This window comes from Aedes albopictus, chromosome 2, assembly GCF_035046485.1.
Source record: "Aedes albopictus strain Foshan chromosome 2, AalbF5, whole genome shotgun sequence".
Lineage (NCBI taxonomy): Eukaryota > Metazoa > Arthropoda > Insecta > Diptera > Culicidae > Aedes > Aedes albopictus.
In genome coordinates, this window is record NC_085137.1 from 88,924,232 (window position 1) to 88,945,582 (window position 21,351).

At 37.9% G+C, this 21,351-nt stretch overlaps 1 protein-coding gene across 11 annotated transcripts in view; it reads left to right on the forward strand.

Moving 5' to 3' along the window:
• Positions 1 to 1,495: 1,495 nt before the first annotated feature.
• LOC109427547 (protein NDRG3) overlaps positions 1,496 to 21,351 on the forward strand; it is a 224,282-nt gene continuing 204,426 nt past the window's right edge. For 2 of the 11 annotated variants that reach the window (XM_019703127.3, XM_029852604.2), the window contains exon 1: positions 15,240 to 16,171. Coding sequence is in view for 2 of the 11 variants with exons in the window: in XM_062850058.1 (XP_062706042.1) it covers positions 2,877 to 2,920 (44 nt within the window). In the remaining 9 variants the exon portion in view is untranslated. Of the gene's footprint in view, positions 1,832 to 2,446; positions 2,921 to 15,239; positions 16,172 to 21,351 lie in introns of those variants that run through there. The other 9 variants (XM_019703119.3, XM_019703156.3, XM_019703171.3 and 6 more) reach the window with 7 other exon arrangements.

Consider the following 21,351-nt stretch of genomic DNA (forward strand, 5'->3'; position numbering starts at 1 on the left):
ATAGTTATCGCTTGTCGAACTCAAATTGAGGAGCTGAATTCAGCAAACGCTGTTCACCTTGTATGGGTACCTGGCCATTCTTCCATCGCTGGAAATGAATTGGCTGATGAGTTAGCTCGCACTGGAGCATCACATGACTTCATCGGCCCTGAGCCAGCTATTCCGGTATCCAAGTGTTGGGTGAAGCTTCAGATTGACACCTGGGCTGCCACTCAGCACAAACAATACTGGAATAGTTTGGAGTCATGTCGTCAAACAAAATTGTATTGTACTGAGCCATCTCTAGGGGTGGCAAAGTATCTAACAAATCTGTCAAAGCAGAATTGCAGCATGCTGGTCAAAGCATTGACTGGCCACTGCCGACTCAGTTATCACATGGCGAATATTCAGCAAGCTGATTCATTTGCATGTGATAGCTGTGAATCCGATTATGGAACTTCGTATCATTTAATATGTAACTGTCCAGCTTTTGCGCAATTGCGTTTCCGAGTACTCGGGAAACACTTATTAAGTGAAACTGACTTCAGAAACCTGAATCTTCAGGATGTTCTGTTGTTCTTGACCCGCTGTGGTAAAGAGCTATAGGCTCTCTTTACGCTTTATGCATTATCACAGTGCCCTTCTCAGGGCGCTGTTTGAACCCATTGTGGCACGCTTATGCGTTATTACAGTGTCCTTTTCAGGACGCTATGTGAACCCATTGTGGTACGCTTTTGCGAGTATGACGACCCTATTCCCTTACCTGTCCTTTCCCATGTCCTATCCTTTTTCCTTCCCTTCTCCGTCAGGTAAATGATGAATAGGCTCGTGTTCATGGCGATGGCACAAATTTCCCGAATGGAGGAGAACGTGCCTCTAGAGCCGACCTACTGATACCTGATACCTGATAGTAAAATCAAAATATATGAAAAGTTCCATATAAGAAATAGGTTTAGGGCACTTAAATAATCATAACCTATGAATTTTAGCCATTTCGGTTAACATTTGAGGTTTTGTCCGACCTTTGTATGGAGGCCCGCCACTGTGAGGCTGTCAGGCATTTGGGCAGCTGTCAAAGAAAAAATCGTTTGAACATTGATTTTAAGTTTCGAAATTATGATCTTAAAATCCGTAAAATTGCATACTGGTATCGAAATGAGTGCACTTCTGTAGGAAGAGAAATAGAATCATCAAATTTCATTTCATTCATATAGTAAGTAACTACAACCCTGCACTTGCAATTCTACTGAAAAATCCCACCAAGCACTTAAGTGCAGCACACGTTTTCTCACATGACTGCCGCCGCTGATCTGCTGCTCGCGGATGTCCCGATGCCAATCACCTGTGATGACGCCAAACAGGGCGTCCATCGGTCATCCAGTCAGCACCGACTGGGTACCAGTAGGCCTTTCTTGAATAATCGTCTAGTGTAGTTCCTAGCTAGACTCCTAGCGACTTGAGTCTCTCTTTGTCCTCTCTCCCTCTCGCACTTTTACTGCGCGCGGTCTCTTCTCTAGGGGTCGTTGTTGTTGGTTGGTTGGTTGCTAATCGCTTGGGACCTCGCTGCGACAGAGTTAGGATAGGCTAGTGTGGTGGCTGATCGATTCAGTTCGGTATCGGACGGCCGACTTGGTGCATTGTTTGCGAGCACGTGCGTGCATCTGGCGCGAGTTTTTCGGCGGCACTGACGGGTTCGAATTTTGCGACGCGCCGGGTTTCGTGTGATTGGTTGTTAAGTGCATTTCTACGGTTGGTCGTTTATGCGGTCCAATCCGGTTCGAAGAAAATTAAGGTTTTTGCTACAATTGAATTTGTGGTCGGTGTTGGCGAAGTCATTGGTTGCAGCTCTGAGGTATACAGCAATAATACAAGAAGAACTACAAGAAAATTGCAGTGGTTTCCTAGTGGTCAATGGCAAAATAGTGCAGCCAAGAAGTCGTTGACCATGTGAAGTGCGTTTTTTTTGTTCGGGTTCTGCAATTGCACGCGAAGGTTCATTAAGGGAACGAGTTGGTAACAGGTTGTGGATTGGTGGCTAGTTGTTGCAGTACTTCTGATTGTATGGAGTTGCGATAAAGTGATCTAAGTGATTTTTGAATAGTGAATGAAACATTTCGCGAAAAGTCTCATATAGGCGTATTACAGTACATATTGGAACAAATTTTCTTTACATACATACTTTTTGAATTATTACGGGAAATTCAATTAGTATTTGCAGTTACGTACTTATCGTGAGAAATGTTCGTTAAAAATATTGAAGATGACTTATTCGAATGATAAGTGGTCGAAAAAGGAAAATTATAAGGACTAGACGTCGAAATTCCATTTGTTAAGAAGAATGTATTTGCAGTAACGCAATTCGAGATAATTGTCCTCCGATTATCTTATTTCGGTTATTTTCGACTCGGTTTATCTTCATTTGAAATGTTATCTTCAAAAGTGAAAAGTGTATCCCACTTGTATCTAGGAGCCACATCTTAAAATCAAAGAAAAAAAATTTGCGTCATTTGCTCCTAAGAATATGTGATAAGAATAACAAAAGCAGTGTGCCACATGTGATCGAAAAAGCCCAAATCCGTGGACAAAAAAACGTGAAGAAAGTGAATTTGCATAAAAATTAAATTGATTTAAATTTGGCGCTTGTTATACCGGTTCCACGAATCCACCAAAATACAGCGCAAATTCCAACCACGTGAAGAGTGAGTGAGTGGAAGAATTCAAAGCAAACCTTGGAAGAAGAGAAGAAGGCTTCGTCTTTGAGGTGATCTACCGTCCGTCATCGTCGTTGGAATTGCTGAAGCCGTGCATCATCACGTCAATTAATTCGAACGTGAGAGCTGTGCTCCGGTGCGCCAACAACAGGATTCATCAGCAGCAGCAACAACAGAAATACCATCATGACCTCGGATACGGAATGCATTCCGCACGTTCAAATGGCACCGTAAGTACCTTTTTATCTAATCATTCGAAAAGATTCTGTTTGACAATATCGAAAGAACGATGGTACAGTGACGGACATATGTTTAAGGCTAAGGTTTATTGAATTCTTGAAGGCTTGACGAGATTGATTTCTCCTACAGACTCTCAAGAGGCTCCGTAGCTTGGAAGATATAAAAGTACGTCCAGCGCATTGAATGTTGTGGGTTTGATTCCCGCTGAAGTATGTACATTTAATTTCGCAGTTTAAGTTTTAACTAACTGCTGCTCAACCCTTTTTACACGATTCAAAACTAATACTAGAATAAAATTTCAAACAGTGATGGTGTTATTCATTGACATGTCTGGGTATGACCACAATAAATAGTCCAAAAATGTGTCCGTCACTGTATAGAAGTAGAAAACCTTCCGAAAGAAAAACAAAGTTCTGCAACTGCATAGGAAAATGAGAGCTGTGTACAAGTACACGCTTTATTAGAAACTACAAATGCGACTAATGATGACACGCGGGTTGCGCGGGTGGGGCCAAACTCACGTACATGTTACATCTATTACTTAGGTACGGAGAAACCCGGTCAGCTGGATGGTTGCGGTGTAATTATTGGTTTTTAAAATTACTCTGTTTTCGACAGTCTACGACGGTCGACACTGGGTGTGGAGTGCGCTGTAACGATCGTGCCGATACGACAAGGTGGCTGAGTGCCACCGTAGCCAAACGCGGCCGCCGTTGATAAGTGAAATGTTCGAGGTGCTACTAATGAGGTAGGTAGATGCTTGTTAAATGTATGTATGTGTGTGCATTTTCAGGTTCGATGGTAATTTGGTGATGAATGATTCATGAGCTTACATGGTTTTACGAGATACACAAATATTCCAGTTATAGTTCATGTGGATGCACTCATCGGTAGTGGATTTAGTGGAAGTATTGTATTCAGGAATCTAATATATTTTCTATATATTTTTTGAACCGAGCTAAAAAAAACTGTCAAGCTTTTGTGAAGACAATGGTTTATGAGCCATAGATTATTGAGCTTTGTTGTTAAATATTTGGCTAAATGTTTCGCTATGATCAATAAAATACTATAATAGGTTGCTCCTGGGCACACTATACACCTTTCGGGACGGAGCGCAAGAAACTAAAATCTTCATACAAATGGCTAAACTTTGGATCTCCAGAACTCTTAGATATCCTAACATAACAATTATGTTTCCTGATTTGAAAGAACTAATCTTTATCTTTCAATTTTAATGTTTGACTACCTAGATAAATCAGAAATAAAAAATATGCGACAGAAAAAACTTTTTCATATTTTACGTTTTTTGTTCACTTTTTGTTTAACTCGACTCAGACAATATAAACAAAAGTTTGTTTGCACACATACGAGTATTAGCAATAGCTGAATTATTGAAACAGTTTACATCGCATAAAACAAAGACTAAACAGATAAAAAAATGCAAAGCGGTTATCGCTCAACAACACAATTGTGCTGGTTCGTCACGAAAGGGCTATGCACAGACAAACAGACGTAGCACTCCGAAAATTCCCATCGTACACGATACATGTTTTTTAAAGTTTTTACAAACGTTTTAAGTTAATTTTGTTATAATAAACATCATAAACATGTGTTATCTGTGCTCGAACTTTTGGCCCACTATGTGTAAAATGTGATTTCCAAAACTTTTTTTTGCAAAAAGTATTATGTATTGCAAAGAATCTCTGAAATATACCTATAGTTACGCCCCAAAATAAAAGATCAAATTCGAATTCATTACAATTACAATCCATGCGTTGAAATAACCATCGTAAATTACAATTTTTTTAAAAGGGTTTCAAACAACCTTGACAACCGTAAGAAATAATTTTGATTGACCTCAAAAACCTAAAAAAAAAATAACTATCTTATTATTATCTAAAATTTACTCTTGGAACATCACCATCATATCTTGCTTAGCTCTTGTAAAATCTGACCAGTAGCAGCGAGTTATTCGTTTGATCTTGAAATATTAAATTTTGATATTGTTCAGATGCTCCAGAATATTTTTTTAGATATTTTTTCAGTATGTTTATCTTTTAAATCAATGAAACCAACATCACGTTTTAATCGTGAGTACTTCACCTCTACCTTGTGGGTTTCGTAACCGTGCGGTAAGAGGCGTCAGCCGTCTAGGCGTTTCGTAAGCCTTGGAGTGCAGATTCGACTCCCGCTTTAGTCGGTGAAAACTTTTCGTCAAACGGAAAATTCTCCATGGGTGTTTCGTGTTTTGTTCGTGTCTCATTTTTGTGATCGTTCAGTCTGTGCAACCTCTGGTTGAAGACGGTGTAGTGTTTTTTTTTTAACCGGGGAACTACTCGAACATTGTAATCTGGATTCCTATGGGGACCCTAAAAAGATTTCCTGTTGGCATTCCTTGATATCCTACACTCAGGAAAATTGCCTCAGACTTAATGGCAAATATCCATGTGCCAAACCACATCCAAAGTATATGCAACCAATACCCGATAACGCAGGCAAAATAGCACATGAATAGTACAGGGGATACTCAAAACTGGGACAGATAAAATTTTCACTTTTCAAAAAATGTTCAACTCGCTGTAACTTTTCGAAAAGGGCATCAAATATTCTCAAATTTTTACTGTAAGTTCATCAACTAGTTGTGTATCAGTGGTTCAAATTTTGAAAAGATCGGCCCATTCTACACGAAGTTGTAAAGATTCTAGAAAAAGGTATAATTATTCGATAGCCAACTTTGAGCTGTTATATCTCCGGATTCAATGAACCGAATGCAATGAAATTTTGATCATTTAGGGCTTATATAATAAACTTTGAAAAACAGTTGACTTAATTTGAAATTATTAATAAGAAAAAAAGTTATGATGATTTCATTTATTCCATGTTTTATCAGTAAATTTAACTACAGTGACCCCACACCGATGAATCACCTTAATTTTTGTACACTATTTATGAATCACCATGTTGATCAAATGGAGTGATCCATAAACTGTGGTCATTTTTGCCGATTCATAAATTGTGGGGTCACTGTATTTTTCATATGCATCCCATTACTTTTTCAATTTAATGCCGGCTATTTGATTGCTTTCCTTTGAAACATAAATATATTCAATTCAATTAGAGGGAATTTAAATGAACTATAATTACTATCTAGAATTTTGAAATGATGATGAAGTTTTGGATAAATTGTTGATGTATTAGAAAAAAAAACTAATCGAAATAATTTTCTTTCGTGTGAAGAGTTTTAAGTTAAGTCAAATGTTTTCAATAGCTCATTTTATAAGTCATAAATGATCAAAATTTCATTGCATTCGGTTCATTGAATCTGGAGATATAACAGCTCAAAGTTGGCTATCGAATAATTATACCTTTTTCTAAAACCTTTATAACTTTGTGTAGAATGGCCCGATCTTTGACCACTGATACACAACTAGTTGATGAACTTACAGTAAAAATTTGAGAATATTTGATACCCTTTTCGAAAAGTTACAGCGAGTTGAATATTTTTAGAAAAGTGAAAATTTTACCTGTCCCAGTTATTTTGAGTATCCCCTGTATGTGCTCTAAATTGTATGAGTCGCTGCTGTATGGTGCCTCATCAAAAGTAAGAGTCGCACTAATGGAAAACATTTGTTTACCCCCATGGCAAAAATCCATGTCCCGGACACATAGAAGGAAGGAATGAAGATTTTTTTCCCAGTGTATCTCTTGGTATTGTTTCAGAAATTCCTCTTCAACAATTTCTTCTAGAAATACTTGCAGGAATTCTCCAGTATTTCATGCTCAAATTTCTCAATCTATTTCTGCTGGGATTCTTCCAGAAATTACTCCTGATACTCCACCAGTAGACGTGTGCGCCGATGCAGATTTTACCGGCGATGGCGTAAATGGTAATTTAAGGCAGCGGCGGCGAAATTGGCGTGAACTTTTTTCTTTTTGCCTTTCTCGTACACCAAGATGTACTGAAAGGCTATATGTTCACTAAAAAATGAAATCTGTATAGAATCCTTGGAGGGCCAAGTCGTATATACCAATCGACTCAGCTCGACGAGTTGAGATGATGTCTGTGTGTGTGTATGTATGTATGTGTGTGCATGTGTATGTGTGTATGTTTACAAAAATGTCACCTTTTGGATAGTAAATGTCATCCGATTTCAACGCTTTTTGTTTCAATCGACGCTGAATATTGTCCCATTGTTTCCTGTTGAAAATGGTTTGAATCGGTCCAGTCGTTCTGGAGTTATGACCATTTAGGTGTTCCGGATCGGTACCCCAGGAACAGGTCAAATATGAAATTGCAACAAACCCATGTATGCGACCCATCAAACCATGGAATTTGCGATTATCTGATGAACAGTAAGCAGGAAAATAGTCGCCGACTATATCTGAACCGATAGTAGAAAAATAATCTCAGATCATATCTGAACCGGTAGCATCCCAGAGCCGGTTCCTGATGTCCCGCCGGAAGTGGCCTAATTCATACATGCGACACATCAAATCGTGGCCTTTTCGATAACTTGGACGATCAGCAAGAAAATAAGCTAAGCCCACATTAGAAACTACTGATAGTGTTCCGAAATCGGTTCGAGGTGTCTCGCTGAAAGTGGCCGAATGTAAAAAAGAACCAAAATAATATTCGCGACTCATCAAATGGCTTTTAAGGTATCCTGATGAACGGTTACCAAGAGAAAATATCTCAGATCATGCTTGGGAAAACTAGTAGTGTGCCGGAATCGGTTCCGGGTGTCCCAAATGTGGTCAAATGTAGAAGGGAACCGAACTCCATGCATGCGCTTCATCAAGTCGATGAACGGTTTTCAAGAAAATCCTCATTTCAAGAAAATCAGCTCAGATTACGTTGGAGACCATCGGTTGTGTTCCACAACCGGTTTCAGGTGTCCCGCCGGAATTGGTCAAATGTAAAAATGAACCATGTTAATTTTCCGGAACCGGTTAAGGGTGTCCCACTGGAAGTGGACATATATAAAAGTGAATCAAACCCATGTTGCGGTACATCAAATCACTTTTTTGTCAGTAACCTGATGCATGGATAATAAGAAAATAGGCGCAGTCCACAGAAGTTGGTACCGGTAGTGTTTTTAGTTCCGGGTAACCTGATTAACAGTTTTAATAAACTCAGACCACATTTGAATATTCTGGCAGTGTTCGGAATAATGTTCCGGAATCAATTCCGGGGTCTCGTAAGCAATAAAAAATAGACTCAGACTACATAACAGACTTCCGGTGGTGTTGTGGTGTTGCTTCAGCGGAATAACGAAAGTGAACTAAATCAATTCAAGCGATGGATGTGTGTAAGAGAACCACAAACGTAAAAAAAAATAAAGCGATCCCATCAAATCGCACCATCTTAGATTCCTGAGACGTAAATTTACAGTAGGATGGGTCAACGTTGTATGGAAAATTAAAAATTTAAGCGCATCAGCCCCGAACATTCTTATAAATCTTTATATGCGTCTAAAATTACTGCGCAAAATTTTGATGCGACTGGAGAGCGAGCTCTGTAATGTGGTTGATATTTGAATGTGATATAGCATTGGCAATTCAAACTACTGCATTAAAAATTTTACATGAATCTTATAACCAATGATAATAAAATATAGCATAAAGTATGCAGATAAAACTTTGTCAAAGAGATCTGTGAAAAAAATTTAATCCTGACTAGTAATTGTCATCTTAGTATGAATTAGCTTCCAGTGAAAGCAGACAAGTAGTCAACTGAAAGGACTGATACTTTCAACTCTGCCCATACGTTGAACATAACGTCGGAATAAGTGCCCCAATTCGATGATGACCTTGATAAAATTCTTGATTTTCGAAATAAAGTATTCTCATGATTCAGAAATTCATAGGCGATACAGTCCCAGATCGCTGTTATGAGCATTTCCTCCTTCTCGTCCCTTACCAAAGCACAGAGATTTGGGGCTGATCACTGACTCTAAGGCAAGATTGATTGCGTCAACGGAAAGATCATGAGTACATATTTAACGAGAAAGGCTCTATCACCAGTAGGTGGATTAATCTGGTTTTTTTTTTCGTGAATATAGATTAATTTAACATCCACGTACAACAGAGTAATTTCCACATGGCTTGGTCAGCCAAAGCATAATCAAGATATAAACATCAGAATAATCTGTTATTTTTTAAAGAAATTCTTCCAACATTTTTTTAATATATTTTTTCAGCTATCGCTTAAAACAATTAATCTCTGTTGAAATGCATTAACAGATTGGAGAGGAGTTGCTCTAGCGAATCCTTCAGAAGTTTCATCAAAGTTTTCTCCAATTTTTTTTCAGTAATTCTTCAAAAGGTACTTGTAGCAAATTTTTCAGAGGTTCTTGCGAGTATTCATCCCGGAATTCCTCTACCGATTCCTTCCGAAATTCCATTTTTTTTGCAGTGATGTTTTCTGAAATTTCTGTTGGAGTTACTAGAGAGAGGATCTTCCATAAAACTCTCTTAGGATTTTTTTCAGGAATTCCTCTAGAGATTCTCTCACGTGCTTCTTCAAACATTCAGAAATTTCTCCAGAAAATCCTCAAGAGTCTCTTCGAGAAGTTGCTCCAGAGGGTTTCCCAGAAGGTCCTTAGATATTTCTGCAGGGGTTGCATCATAAATTAATTTACTTATTTGAACTTTTCTTCGGGGATTTTTAAAGAAATTTTTCCGGGGACCCTCAGAAATTCTTTCAGGATCTTCTTCAGAAATCACTTTGGGATTTTTTCTAGACTTCTCCCCAGAAATATTTCAAGAAATTTTTTTTGGAATAGCTTTCTCCAGTTAAAAGATTCCTTCAAAAAATCATTTTTAGAATTTTTTTGTCATGATCGCTTCAAGAATTCTCCCAGATTTGATATTAATTTCTGGTGCTAAATTTTCAGAACTTTTCTACTGTAAACATTCAGACATTTTGCAAGAAATTCTTTGAAGAATTCCTCCAGAAGTATCTCCAGGAGTTATCCCAGGATTTGTTTCAGATTATTTTCCAGAAATCCCTTCAGAAATATATTAAAAGATTTATCCAATAATTCCTCCAGTACCTTTGTCTGAAAATTCTGCACGGATTCTCGCATACTTTTTATAAATTAATTTCTTCAGGAATTCAGAAATATCTCAAGAATGGAGAAACTTCTCCATGAAGTTTTCCTTAAATTTTTCCAAGAGTGACTGCCACAGCCATAGGAGTTTCTCCAGGTATTCCCCATAGACTTCTCCTAAACTCCTTCATCGATTACTTCAGAAATTGTTTCAAAGAATTTTGTTTAGGAAAGTCTCGATAATCATGTAGTCCTTGAAGAATTACTCAAAATTATTTTATGAAACTTTATAAAGTACTTCTGTTTTTTTATTTGTATCAACGAGATTTTTAGCCTTTAGGCTTATTCTTCTCGGAACCCACGCTTCACCTCTTTTCCAAAGGAAGAACTCACATTTCGTGAGTTTGTCGGGAGTGGGATTCAATCCCAGGTCCTCGGCATGACAGTCACATGCTTTAAGCTTAGTACTAGGTCAGCTCCACAGGAAATACTCCTGTAACAATCTGTGGAGGATTATCTGAAGGGTTTCCAGGAGATATTTCTGAAACAACCGCAAAATGAATTCCAAAAGCAACCTTCTAGAAATTTATTCGGTAAAACTAGACGAAATTTTCCATAGGATTCCTGAAGTAACCGTCGAAATTCATAAAATTTTGAAGAAGACACCAGCCAAAGTGTCGGAACGTTTGATTGAATAACATCTCGTGTTTATTCCTAAAGACTGCGTGGCCGTCTTCTGACGGTGGCTTTGGTAACATATCTGAACGAAGTCTTGAGGAAGCTTTAGACGGCATCCGTGGAGGAATTTGCAAAAGGAAAAAATCCAGGAACAATTCCTCGGAAAACGTATGTGGAATTCTTATAGGGAAACAATAAATATTTTGAAAAATTCCTAGAGAAATTGCTTACAAAAACTCTTGGAATATTTTCCAAACGAATTCCGGGAGGAACTTGTGAACGCATTTTTTTAAGAAACTCCTGAAATAATGTGTGGAGAAATACTTAAACTAGTGTAAAGATTCCTAGAAAAAGCTCATGAGAAATTTCCAAACGAATTCCTGTAAAAATTTCTATGATTTTTTTTTTCTCAAAATAATTTCGAATGTCGTAAAGGTCCCGAGTGAAAAATCCTAAGGGTATCCTTGGAAGAAACTCTGAAGGTACCGTCGTTCGGGGTGATATTTAGCCTCGAGAGTAACATTGGTCCATCGATCCCACGGATTCACTATAAGTCACATAATCCGACGGTGGATACAAAGTGTCTTAGAATTATGTATTCTAGTAGTCTAGCACACAATATGCATTCCCGTCGTATTCTAAACATGCGGAATAGTGGCCCAATGACACCCCGCACGACGGTATTTCTGTGGAAATACATGGAGGAATACCTGGAAGAACTCATGAAGGAATCTCTTCGTGTAGAAATCTCTGGAAGAATATCTGCTGGAATCACTGAACAAAATCGTGAAAGAACTTTGGGAGAAACTCTTGGAGATATTGCATTAAGATTTTTTTGAAGTCCCGAAAGAAATTGCGAAGGAATCGATGGAGGGATTCCTGAAAGAATCTAAGATTTCTTAATAAATGGAATTCCTCAAGTTTCTTTCTGAAGAAGGAACGTCCATTAATTACGTTACACTTTGAGGAGGGAGAAAGTTTCAGAGGTTCCATGCCAAATGCGAGCTATAGGTGCAGGGGATTGAAAATCGATAGTTTTTGTGTGACATAATTTATGAAATATCTAGGAATGAAGACATTTTATGGGGTTCTGTATAGAATTATTTGTGAAAATTATGGAGGAACTCAAGGCATCCTTAAAAAGTATTTTTGAAGTAATATTCTGAAAGTTTTTTTAATTCCCTGGAGAAATCTTTGAAGAAAATCTGAACTCATAATTTTTTTTAATAAAAAGCTGTGAGAATGTCTGGAATCTGTGGATGGTTTTCTGAAAGAATCCCGAGAGAAATTTCTGAAACACTGTATGGAAGTATTCTAGAGCAATTCTGAACAAAAATTTTGGAGGTTCCTGCAGAGGAATTTCTGGGAGAAATCCGGAAGAAAATTCATGGAATATATTCGTCTCAGAATGTCACACCGAATTTACCTTAAAAATTTTCCAAGAAATATGCCAAGAATATGTAGGAGAATGTGTTTGTGGACCTAATGAGAATATCACCAAGTTTTTTGTTGATAACCCGCTAGGGAGCGTTCATAATTGTTTTAAAAGGTGATTTTTAAAGTGCTGTAGGTTTCTATCGTTTTCTCATCGACGTGGAAACTTTGTTTGGTGGCGTGGAAAAGTACCAACAGCGGCGCACCGGGTCAACTTAACTGGCAACGGTGATGTGGCGGTGCACATGTCTATCCCCAAAACTTTTTTTTTCAGTAATGGGGCACGTTCGGTGTAGTACTACATTTGTAGTAATGAGCTGAATTTTTGTATGGTGAGAAAGTCAATTCTCCGTTTTTGCAATAAAATGGTGCAAAAAGCGTGGGTATTATGATTCGTTGCCTGATTTGATGTTGTTTGAGCAAGCTTTGGATAACTGTTTTGTTTATGTTGCAAGCAGTGCTGAAAATTTCATTTCGTCATATCTAAATTCAACCACCCACAGCTCATTTTAGAAGCTGAACCTGAGAATATGGTATATGAAAAACCTGCGCGGCTAGATCAGTTCTGCAAGAAAGTCACGGAAAAAACTCCATTTTTCGAATATTTAAGGTGAATGTCACGGACTACCTTTGAAAAATGCCAAATGATATTCACCGTGAATATCATTGGTATTTTTCGAAGGTAATCCGTGACATTTACCTTAATCATTCAAAAATTAGCGTTTTTTCCGTGACTTTCTTGCAGAACTAGTCTAGCCGCACAAGTCTTTCATATACCATATTCTCAGGTTCAGCGTCTAAAATGAGCTGTAGGTGATTGAATTTAGATATGACGAAATGAAACTTTCAGCACTGGTTGCAAGAAATGGAGAAAACAACAACACTGTTGCCCAAAGTTTTGCTCAAACAGCATCAAATTAGCCAAGGAATCATAATACCCACGCTTTTTGCACCATTTCATTGCAGAAACAGAGAATTGACCTTCTCATCATACTAAAATTTAGCTCATTACTACAAATCTAGTACTTTACCGATCTGCCCTATTCCTCGTAGATTTCTGCAGGAATTTTATCTGAGATCCTAACAGGGAATTCTGCTTAGATTTTATTATAAGTTCATCTAATGATTCTTCTAGGTACTAGTCCTGGGGCTGGGGTTCATTGCAGAAATTTCTCTAGGGATTTCTTTGAAGATTGCATGAAGGATTCATTCAGAAATCAATCAATAGGACGCAATCAGTGAAGTACTAGATTGAAAGTAGTGAGCTGGATTTTTGTATGGTGAGATGATCAGTTCTCCGTTTCTGCAATGAAATGGTGCAAACAGCGTGGGTTATATGATTTCTTGCCTAATTTGATGCTGTTTGAGCAAAAGTTTGGGTAACTGTGTTGTTGAAGTTGCAAGAAATAAATAATACAACAACTCAGTTACCCAAACTTTTGCTCAAACAGCATCAAATTAGGCAAGAAATCATATAACCCACGCTGTTTGCACCATTTCATTGCAGAAACGGAGAACTGATCATCTCACCATACAAAAATCCAGCTCACTACTTTCAATCTAGTACTTCACTGATTGCTTCCTATAGATTTATCCGAGAACTTGTTACAAAATTACCTGCACAATTCCTTTACAGTTCCGTCCAGTGATTTCTCCAGAAATTTTGCCAAGAATTTCTCCGATGTTTTCTATTGCTTTCAAGAGATTTTTTAGGGATTCTTTCGAACAGGTGCTTTCATGAACATGCGTGTCATGTAGGGTTACCATCCGACTTTATTATGCAGAACATGCCCTGATTTTGGACAAATTTTGGCCAATTTTTTTAATAAATCTGATAAGTTTGACTCATTTTCAAAAAAAAAAAATACATGAAACATTTTGTTTTTTTAGGCTGTGTAGATTGGAGCCTTAGTAAATGTAATTTATTAGGGGGATTCTCTTAACAGCGTAAACTGATTAAACTGATTAAACATCGCGATCACCAAGGCAATTTTCTATTATTTCATTCGCAAAATCATGAAACATTTCAAATAAGCAGAAAATCATGGCTTACGCAGCAATTTAATCTGTTTAGTGAATACCCCTATTAATTATACTTGAGCCAGTTAGTTACACTTTTAGTTAGGTCAAGGAAAAGATACAAAAAAAATAAGGAAACAATGGAAAAGTTAATCAAATATCATTTGTTTGTAAACTGAATTTTGACTAATCTCTTGTTCTCAGAGCCTGCTTGAATTAGTGTCATGCACATGCGGCATAGGATATTTTTGGCTTATAAATAAAATAACATAACATAATAAATTAACAGCGAAAACGCAGTGGAAAAGAAGCCAGTTGATTTATATTTATTCTTTGACAGCTAAATTTATATTATAATTTAAACTGTGCTAACCGATTCCGCTGCTGTCTACAATTGTGTGTAGACTGATATTATTATTAGCTGCGAAAAGGTTGTGTTCCAGGGGTGTCGTAGCTGGGAGATCTGAAAATTTGACTTAATAGCTATGCTGTAAAATGAAAAAAAATACTAATCAGTCAGAATATGCACTTAAATATACAATATTTTTGCTGAATGTGGTAACGTAAACGTATGAAGCCTGTAATAAAGAAAATACGGTTGAGAATCATTTTAAGCTAACAATTTTTACTTGTTTTATTCACCACAACAAGAAAAGCACACACTTCTTAACCGACTCATTTGAAAGCGTATGTAAGTTTGTTGCCTTCATTCCATACGAGACTTCACGCAATCATAATCACCATACACTACACCACACGCCATCTCTCGGTCACCGTGGTGAACTGTTATTCACCACGACGTTCAATACCACCCACCACAGTTTGAAAGCTGTCACCGCTGACAGCTGACAGTTCTGTCACGCAACTGATGGGGCGCTCGTCTCACCAACACACCCACACGACCAAGGGGGGTGACCCCATGGTTTTCCGCTGCATGTTTTCGCCGTGCTCTCGGTTCGATTCTGAACAGCGGTTTGGCTTGACTCCCGCGTGTGCATTATTTAGCCAGGGCTCTCTTCTCCCCAGCTGACGACGTTTTTGTCTCGTTCCATATTTTTCTTTCTTCGCGATATCGATGCGATGGTCGCTGCTCTACTCACACTAGCCCAGTGTGGTCGCCAGCGCACTACTACGCTGTATTACCTCAGGAAGAGGACTTCTGTCGCCTGTTCGAAGTCGCACCTCAGTCAGAGTGCTAGGAACCGAGTTCAGGAATAGTCGTATTCTGCGTTTTGTCCGTGTTGTTTCTGGTTGTTTGAAGAAAGTTCTACTACTGTCACTGTGTCCCGATTGGCGTGTGTATTCTTCAGTGGATCCAGTCTGGAGTTGCATCAGTTGATGAGACGGCAGTCACGTTTTTACGATTGACGGTCACAGCATAGAGGGAAAAGTCAAGGAATTGGCAGCAGCGTGAGCGATCGCCAAGCATTAGGTCTAGGCAGCGCGATATTGGCAGAATTATCCAGTGCATGTGTGTGAGCAGTTGTTCTCTCTGATACCTACTTGTGTACGGAGGTGGCCCCAGTTGTGTAGTTTGGGAGTTTCGCTTTCAAGTCTCGTGGTTTTTTATTTCCCCCAAGTGGGTTGGAAAGTTTGTTGCTGGCGAGGAAAATAAAGGCCCCGTTTTGTAAAACGTGAAAAGTGTGACTAGAATTTCTGGGAAATTATTGATCGAGGAAAAGGCTTAGTGGAGGAAACGAGTGTATCCAAGGCGAATCAGCCCAGTGTGGAGGCGAAGTTGCTACGAGAAATAAAGCATTTAACCCGAAAAGTGGGGTGATTTCTTTAATTCTCTCAGAAATTGAAGAACGCGGTGAGTGTGAGCTTGTGTGTTTGCCAGATCCGCTGTGTAGCAGTCAACGTGTGGATACGCTATAGTTATTTGTGTGCTGAAGAGTGTTTTGCCGAGTTGCTGTTTGGGCCAAATCGAAGAGCAAAGGTTGTGTAATTTTTTCGATACCAGACACCGACCGAAAAGTGCAGTGACAGTTTACACCCCAACTGGGTTGTGTACCAATAGTTAATTCTTCTCAACGAACAACAGTAAACAAATCGAAGGTATGTTTCTTTGAGATAGTCGTAAAATTTCTTATCTACGTATTTTTAGTATACAAATCTCCTCCCAACTTCTACTATCCCCCTTTGAATGGTGATTAGTGCGTCCCACAATTAAACCAACGATTAGTAAATAGGCCAAGTGTGATTAATCCTAATACTTGTGATTGTGATTTGATTGATAACCCAAATAACAGTGCCTTAGCGTGAGCGTTTGTCTAGCGAGTGATAGAAATTCTGCGTAATAAATAACCGACTGCAAACCCGCCTACCCCTTATCCAGCGACACGTACCTACTAATTAGAACCTGCTGCTAACTCTCAACATAGTGCTGGATAGTCAGTCACTCAGTACGCTAATCCATCCGTAGTGATCATTCGTCGTAGACTTGGATCTAGGTTTAGTTAGAGGTGGACTGGACAACTATTTCATCATGTTCTGACTTTGGACAAAAGGTCGTTTCCAACTGGTTGTGCGTCACTTTGGAGTGTTGTTGGTCCGTTTGAATAAGAAATTTACACGATAAGATGAAACATTTGGTTTCATTTGAATTCCACATTTGACACTGAGATGCTAATCAGCACATCACTCGATTTGCTAATAACAAACTGTCATTCGCACAGACTTTTGCGCAACATTTTTTCCAGACCTTTTCCGTTGATGGCACACAGGTTTGGCGCAAAAGTAATGCTTTCATGCTCCAATGCAGCAGTAGTGGTTTGACGATAAAAACCTTATCACGACGCGTTTGTCTGCATAAAAGCGGCTCTGATGATAATAGATAATGAGCTCCGCTTTTTGTCGCAAAATGTGTGTCATGTAATGGGGATATTCGCTGAGTCGCAATAGCGGTGTGGTATTGTCGATGCTTGTTGATAACGAAAGTAAAACCTAGCTGAATTTACGATCCCTTCGTTGCGTTAGTACGTATAGTTGCGTATAGTTGCGATAATGGCAATTGAGCATTTTTCGACTAAAATATTAGCGAAATACATTATTAATAGATATATTATGATTCAAGTTGCGGTCTAAAAAAATTTACCCCGCTCTATATGCACCATGCCCAAAATGTTGATAATACTAGTTTACAGCATTTTTGAACTCGGTAAGCTGATGATCATTGTTGGTGTAGAATCATGCCCTGAGTTCGAAAACGCGAAGGAAAAAAATTACAGTAGTGCGAAATTTTTTTCGACTTTCCATACAAGGTTGATGATTTGAAATCGATTTTTGTTCTATTTTTAAGCAAAGTCGCTCACTTCACACATCTCATTCTCCGTATTCAATGCTCCGATTGAGCTGTTTTTTACTGTAACTCGCCAACATATGATATGTCAAATAAACGTTGAGAAAGAATTTTTAGATTGTTTTTTTCTTATTGAAAAAAAAAATACATTTCTTCAAATATTTTTGGAAATTTTGCTAAAATTTAAGGAGATCGTCCCAAAAACTCTCCAATATCTTGAATTTTATCAATCTCTAATGCAAAGCCTGCATTCAGATGATCGAATGGTATTGTATTCAGCTTTTCATTTATGAAAAAAGATTTGAAATTGGTTGAACAAAAAGCAAGATATTTGAATTTTAATAAATTTAATATTAAAAAAAAATGTAAAACTCGATATTGAGCTAAAACTCAAAATCTGCTCTACTTAAAATTTTTTGAACCGCGGTTTGGAAATCAGAACTAAATTGTACTTCAAAAATTTTGGTCGTTTGCAGAAGTTCACGACTTTCGTTTTATTTTGTAAACTAGTGTAACCGGTGATCCTCTACGGACATGAAACATGGACCATGCTCAAAGAGGACCCGCCAGCACTCGGAGTTTACTGAACGGAACAGGTGAGGAGTAATATGGCGAGCATTGGGTAAGGTTGAGGATGGAGAGCGGTAGCCACGAACCTGGTATTGTATGGCGTACTATTGTTGATTATGTCTTGTTTTTAATGTGATGTTTAACTAATAAATGTGTGTATGTCTTAGCACCATGATTACTTATATATTTGGTGTATTTGGTAAAGTTGTTAGGCCAGCCAAGGTTTTGGCCAGGCAGTTTGATTCACACTTCCACCACTAGGTGGTCTTTTTTTATTGGGATGTTGAACAAATAAATGTAATCTGTATGCTTCTCCAGGAAACTCTTCCAAGAGTAGATTCGAGAAAAGCTCTAGCATTTTTTTTTTCGAAGTTCCTCCAAGTTCCTATATTTATTTAAATTTCTTCAGGAGATTCTACGGAAATTACTCAAGGAGTTCTTTCGCAGTTCATCCAAACATTCCTCAAGGAATTCGTCCGCAGTTCCTTCCAATAATGAACTCTGAAAGAATTTCTCAAAGGAACTGCTGCAGTAATTTATGAAGGAACTCTTCAGAAAATTTCCGTTGTAACTTTTTTTGAAATTCCTGGAAACCCTAGAAACAATGCGTTGAGAATTCAGAAAATAATTCTGGAGTTATCCAGAAATCCCTGGTAGAACTCCTAGAACAACTCTCATTGGAACTTTTTTTAGAAGTAGCCAAGCAGTACCTGAAGTATTTTCCGAAATAGCTTCTTTAGAAATTTTTGAAGGTACTCCTAAAGGATTTTCTGAAGGAACTCTATCCCAATGAACTGCTGAAGTAAATCCCGAAGAACTTCAGCAGGAATTACTGAAAATCGTTCTAAAAGATCTTAGATTTCAACAGCTACGCTATCTTTCAATCTTTTATTAAACTCATCCCTCGACCCACCAAGAATCTGAAAGATTTCTTAAATATTTTTTCGGAAGAGTTTTCGACACAATTGCTGGAGCTATGTTTGAAGAAAGTCCTTTGAGAACTTTAGAAGAACCCACGAAAGAGCTGCTGGAAAATCCCTCAATAAACTTCAATAGGATATCTTGTAGAAACTTTTAGGTAAATTGCATGAAAGTTTTCTGAAGGGTTTCCATGAAATTTCAAAAATAATGACTGGGAGAGTTTCCCATTAAACTCCTGGAGAAGTTTCCGAGTGTTGGAGAAACTTTGTGAAGAAAATGTACTCCTAGAATTCTCGAGTAACTCCTGGTATTTGTGTAGTGGAGTTCTGACATGCAGAATTACTAGCATGTAACTCAGAGCAATTTATGTGGTCACTTATGAAAGAATTTCTAGAATCCCCGAATAAGTTTCTAGGTGAGTTTTATACAAAGAAACTGCCTAAAAATCCCAGAGAAATTTTCAAAATTACTTCTGGAAAAAGTTTTTGCAATAACTTCTGAAGAATTTAAATCCTTATGGTTACTCCGAAGGAATTTTCAAAGGAATTTCCAAAGAAACACGACAAAAAACTGCAAGAACGTTATCCGTACAAATTAGTGGAAACATGTCCTATCCAACTTCAAGGAATGCTTACAGGAACTCCTGGAGGAACTCCCAGAAGAATTTCCTAAATCTTGAAGGGATTCTCGGAGAAACTTTAGAAGGTACTTCTGAACGAAATTTCAATTTTTTTCCGAATTAACTCATGGATAAATAGTTGGTATAGGATTATTATGGAACAGTTTTCGAAGTAAGGAAATGTTGAAGGAAGTTCTAAAGAATTTCCTGAATAAACTGTAGAGGCGATTCCAGGAAGAACTGTTAAAATTCGCTAATGAGCTCATGAACAAATTCCCGAAGGAGCTCTTGCAGAGGAGAAACTTTAAAATTTTTAAAGAAATTTCTGAAGAAACTCCTTGACACAATCTATATCCTCGAACGTAGTTTTAAAGAATTCCTCCTGAAGGATTTTTAGATGAAAATCTTGGAGAAACATCCGACGGATCTGTTGAAGAATTTCCCGAAGGAGGTTTTGCAGGAACTACCAAAAGAGCCCTTAGAGATTTTTTCGGAGGAACTCCAAAAAGTATTCTCCTGAAGGAACTCCGGGAGAGGTATTCGAACACATCAAGGAATATCCGTAGCAAAGTCGAATGAATTTTCGAAACTCTGGAAGAATTTCCGAAGGAACTCCTGCAAGAATTCCACAAACCTTCCGTAGAGTTGTCCAAATGATTTCCTGCATATATTATCAAAAGATTTCTTGAAAACAAAATACTAATGATCTCCTCTCCATTCCTCAACCTTGTCCATCATTGTCTTGGCGTAAGAAAAAAAATGTTCGCACAGCCGTCAATGGACGGAGGGGGTCTGAGATGGTCATAAATTAGTCTACGTAGTTTATGGACAGCGCTTAAATTATCTCTAAGGATATTGACAAATGCTTATCTAGGTGTTTCCCAGGAATTCCTTCAGACATACGTCCACAAATTGCTCCAGAAATACTTTCAGAAAATCCTTCAACAATATTTCTTCAGAACAATCTCCAGAAATTTTCAGGAATTCGAATTTTCTGAGAAGTATCTCCCGGTATTTCTCAAGCAAATTCATTTAAAGTTCCATGGAATGTCTTCAGCTAATACTCAGGAAATCCATTAAAGAGTGCTTCCTGAAATTTCCACTGGGATTCTACTGGAGATTCGTTCAAAAGTTTCTTCTGGAATTCTTTCAGAAAATCCTGCTAAGATTCCATCGGAAATTCCTTTTTCGACATTTTTATCTATAAATTTATATGGATTCCTACTGGAATTTCTTCAAAATTCTTTTGTAATTCTTCTTAAAAAAAATTGCACAAATCCTACAGAGATTCTTCTGGGAATTCCAAGGGTTGCTCCAAAAATTAGTCAGAAAATTGCATCAGGGATTCCTGCAGAAATTCCTACAAAGATTTTTTCTTAGAAATTTCTTCTGATGTTCCGCCACAAACATGTCCTAGGATTCCTTTGGGAACGTCCATAAATTACGTCACGCTTTTAGGGGGAGGGAGGTTCAGTAAAGTGTGACGATACATACAAAAATTTCAGTGGTCTCATACAAAAAGTGTGACATATGGGGGAGTTGAAAATGGACAACTTGTGCGTAACGTAATTTAATTTATGGACGTTCCCTTTTGAGATTTTCACAGGAAATGTTTCAGATATCCCTCTGGGATTTTTTTTTATCAGAAGTTCTTCAAGAAATTTAACAAAATATTACTGGACGGATTCTCGGAAGAAAACCTCAAGATTAATTTTTAAAGTCCAGAAGAATCTTTTTAAAAAACTCCTGGTGATTCTTGGAAATTGTGGGATTCCAGAACGGTTTCTGAAGCAATTTTTGAAGCTATCTCTGTAGAAATTTATGGAT